Here is a 3,951-nt window from a genome sequence, read left to right as displayed (position 1 = left end):
ACACGTACCTCCACTCTTTCCTATCCTGAGCTAAACTTCGCATTTCCCTAAAACTAGAACAGCCCACATCCTTAACTATTTGCGAAGAGTAATCTAATCTAGGTCTACCTCTACCCCTCCTAACTCCTGTTTCTGCCTCTAATTGAAAATTGATAGGTACTTAATAAGTAACCAGCCGTTATTTATTAGTTTCAGACAATAAAATACACACTGGATAAGAATTTGTACAATACTTCTAATTAACTTTATTTTTTTAGACACTCCCATATTCACATTAGATGAAATCAAAAGATTTATTAAAGACTGCTTTATGTCGCTTGGCACAGAAGAAAAGCATGCACAAACGATGGCAAATACCCTAGCGGAAGCTGACTATAGGGGTCGTTACAGACATGGATTGACTTCATTAGGTATAATACTTATAAAGAACAGTACAAGTTCTTGGTTAGTAATTTATCGATACTGCCAGATGTGGATAGCGATGATCTTATTAGATCTCATGAGCACGCCATGGGGGCAGTTTCGATACCACCGACCAAATCGAAGGAGCTCTTTCACAGCAATTTAATGTGACGTCTACTTATGGGGCTATGTCGTCACTATTTACTAGTATCGTCTGTGATTTAAGTATTTCATACAGACCAAGAGATAGTGACACAAAATCCCGACTCATTTTTTATAAGTATAGTATCGTATCAAAAATTAAATTACGTAATTCATGAAAGGGAAATAATGGTCATAGATCATGGAACTCGGCATCGGGATGTAATCAGTTATAGGACGAAGTATGCAACTTGTCGGACAAATGAAGGGTTTACAAAGATTTTTAACACAGAGAATCTTATATTTTCACGTTACTAGACACGTTTCTCGCCCCTTGGGCACCTTCGAATTACCATCAGAAAAATTTGATCACATCCATATCCACATAGACATAATACCCAGCTCGAAACCATTACTGTCTTATATATGTGTGTAGGCAGATTTACACTTTGACATGAACCGTTTGCCTTGGCAGATCAAGAAGCCGCTACAATTGCACGAACATTGTAGTAAGGATGGATCCGTCGTTTTGGTACAATTATAAGAATCACTATGGACCAAGGCAGACAATTTGATTCCCAACTTTTCAGAAAGCTATCCCACTTAACAAACTCGCATCGCATCCGCACCACTGTCCACCACCCCTTAGCAAATAAAAGCCGCCATAATTTATCACCAGACCAATAGCTGAACTCGAATTCTTCTCACCGTTCTACTGCGTATCCGTGTGACTTGGAAAGAAGACTTTAAGGCAGTGTTGCCAATTCGAGGGATTTATCCCGATTCGAGGGATTTTTGACGTTCTCGAGGGATAAAGGGATTTTTCCTTATTTTTGCGGGGATTTTTTGTAATTTGCCATTTTCTGGTTGGTTTTGTTTGATTTTGTTGACATGATATTATATTATGAAGGCTAAAAAGTTCTAGAATGTGTACGTTTGAATATATTTCGTGAATCAGACACTTCAGATGATATTATTTGATTATAAAAAAAGTATTACGACCAAGTGAGTAGATAACTCTCTACGTACGATATGTACGGGGTGATTTATTTATGTTTCGTCCCCAGTTTTCACTGGGAGCTAAAAAGGTAATTCAAGAAGAAATGGAATTTAATGATTTTTTTAATGGTTTACTGAATGAATACAAGTACAAGCAGTTTCTTATATAGCCGTAGTCTCCTAATTGTAAAATTATATTTCTCTAATGAGAGTTCGGCATTTTAAATAAACCCGAAACGGATTAAGTGCCTCATGTCAACCACTATTCTGTCATTCATTTTTTTAAAGTAATACAAACTATTTTTTATAAAAAGCGCCGTAAGTACTAATTAGCTTGCGTTTTTTTTGATATCAGTCATATTTTTTTTGCTTTCTCAAAAATTCTTTAAACATTCAAACTCTTCGTAACACTAAAATAATAATGAATTAATTATTTGTACATATGTCGTGGAAAAGTTAATTATTAAAAGTATTCCGTTCAAATGGTTAACCAATAAAGGACGGGAATGGTTTCAAAACTCTTCTTTAACTTCCTTGGAAGAAATATTTTACAAATATGTAAAAGACAACAAAAAGTATCACTCAACTTTAGTAGACAAATTACCAGTACTAAGCTTCTGGAATCAGGTATGATTAGATTTATAAACGATTTTCTAATATATTTATGGCGTATGAATGTAATTGCGGAAAACAGCCACTGACGATTATTATACNATTAATAATCTTAAGTTAGTTAAGGAAGTTAGGAATAATTGTTTACTAGACAGTTTTGAAAGTTTATACATTTATAAAAATAAACAAATTGTACTTAACAATGACAACGGTTCTATCCCTGGATCTCCGCTATTTAGTCTAGTTTAATTACTTTTATCATTTTTAAGGTCCATTGAACATCAACCTTGTTGGCATTGGGCCATGTTCACTGAACCTTAACAACTATCAGTATAAATTAGGATTAGTTCTCATTTAGGTTTAGTTAACTTCAGTCCCTAAATAAGGTAACTTTGTTACCGAAAAGTGCTTCGGACAACTACGGAGTCGTGTTTTGGCGTTGGGGTTTTGAGCTAGTCTGTTTGTTCTAATACAACAACCGCCAAAGTTTTTTCCAATCTTCATATTTCAATTATTGATGTAAACTCACTTATTATAACCGTTTCATTTCTAACCATTAATGAAAGCAAAACTGTATGCCCAATATAGGTAATGATTATGGACCTCTACTTTGTCAAGAGGGCAAAGAAAAGAACTCTAACTTAAGTCACTGTTTCGTTGTAATCGATCCTGATCGGTTTGCTCCTGGTTTACCCTGTCGTGTATTAGATCTGGTGTCACAAATTAAAAATTCAAAAAGAGTAAGTTTCGTGAATATAGTAGGTGTTAGAAACGGATTTAAAGAATAATTTATGAATATGAATAATATTGAGCCTTCCCAGTAAATGCGAAATGTGGGCAGTATTTACGTGGTAATGTGGATATGTAAAGAAAATTCAAACAATAGTAGGTAATGTTGGAAATTTATTAGATGTTAATAAACTTTTTTACAACATCTTTTATTACCATCTAATAACTTTCCAGTATTACCATTGTTGGAATTTTCTTAACATTGTGGCAATTGTTCAACTGTTTAGTAAGATGTAGTTTGGAGAAAAGTTAGATAATAAAACCTTTTTAACAAAAAAATTAAACTGCCGGAATAACTAAAAAGCAAAAAATAATAAAACTTTGTTTTATTAACCTTAATAACTAAGTTCTTCAACTAGTGCAAGTATACGTAAGTAATTTTGAGTCGGCGCTAAACAATCAATAAACAAAGATCAAAAATCGTTAATGATAGAAAAGAAATAGGACAATTATTTGTAGTTCTGCTATATAAATTATAAAGCATTTAGATTTTATTTTTATTTTCTAAGTTCACAATGCCTTGCAAAAAGGATTATGGCTTCGTAGCTTGTATTTTAATTATTGTAAACAGCAGGAAGGACATAACTACGACTCCCTTCTTACGTATTGTCTTTTCATACTGTAAACTTATGATCCTGTTTCAATTAACTAGTATCAATAGTAGTAATACTCATAAAGTCCAGTTATCCTCCTGGTATGAAACGAGAAAAGGTAAGAAATGAGAATACACAATTTGTAACAAACTTAAAGACACATTTTTTAATTTTTGTGTGCATGTTATCTCTCACATGCACCCCTATTTATTTTTATGCGTATAAAAACTAAAATTATGAAATGGGCAATACCTAAACTAAAAGCAGGATTAGTTAAAAACCTACCTCCGAAATTTTAAATAATTTTGTTTGGGAGTAGCAGGGTGATGCATGCCTTAAACAGCTAATTCGTAGTCATAAAGGAAGGAGGACACTTTTTAAAGAAAATAGGTTTAATTAATTAAATAAAAATTTA

General features: G+C 33.1%; 1 protein-coding gene across 2 annotated transcripts in view; it reads left to right on the top strand.

The window, feature by feature from the left end:
- The first annotated feature begins 261 nt into the window (after positions 1–261).
- The window catches only part of LOC108734417 (uncharacterized oxidoreductase YjmC-like), a 29,694-nt gene continuing 26,004 nt past the window's right edge, over positions 262–3,951 (top strand). For both annotated transcript variants that reach the window (XM_025975354.1, XM_025975353.1), the window contains exon 1: positions 262–410. In XM_025975354.1, the coding sequence (XP_025831139.1) occupies positions 311–410 (100 nt within the window). In that variant the 5' untranslated portion in view covers positions 262–310. The remainder of the gene's footprint in view (positions 411–3,951) is intronic.

Source organism: Agrilus planipennis, unplaced genomic scaffold, assembly GCF_000699045.2.
Source record: "Agrilus planipennis isolate EAB-ADULT unplaced genomic scaffold, Apla_2.0 scaffold96, whole genome shotgun sequence".
Taxonomy (NCBI): Eukaryota; Metazoa; Arthropoda; class Insecta; order Coleoptera; family Buprestidae; genus Agrilus; species Agrilus planipennis.
This window is presented reverse-complemented; position numbering and strand designations above follow the sequence as displayed.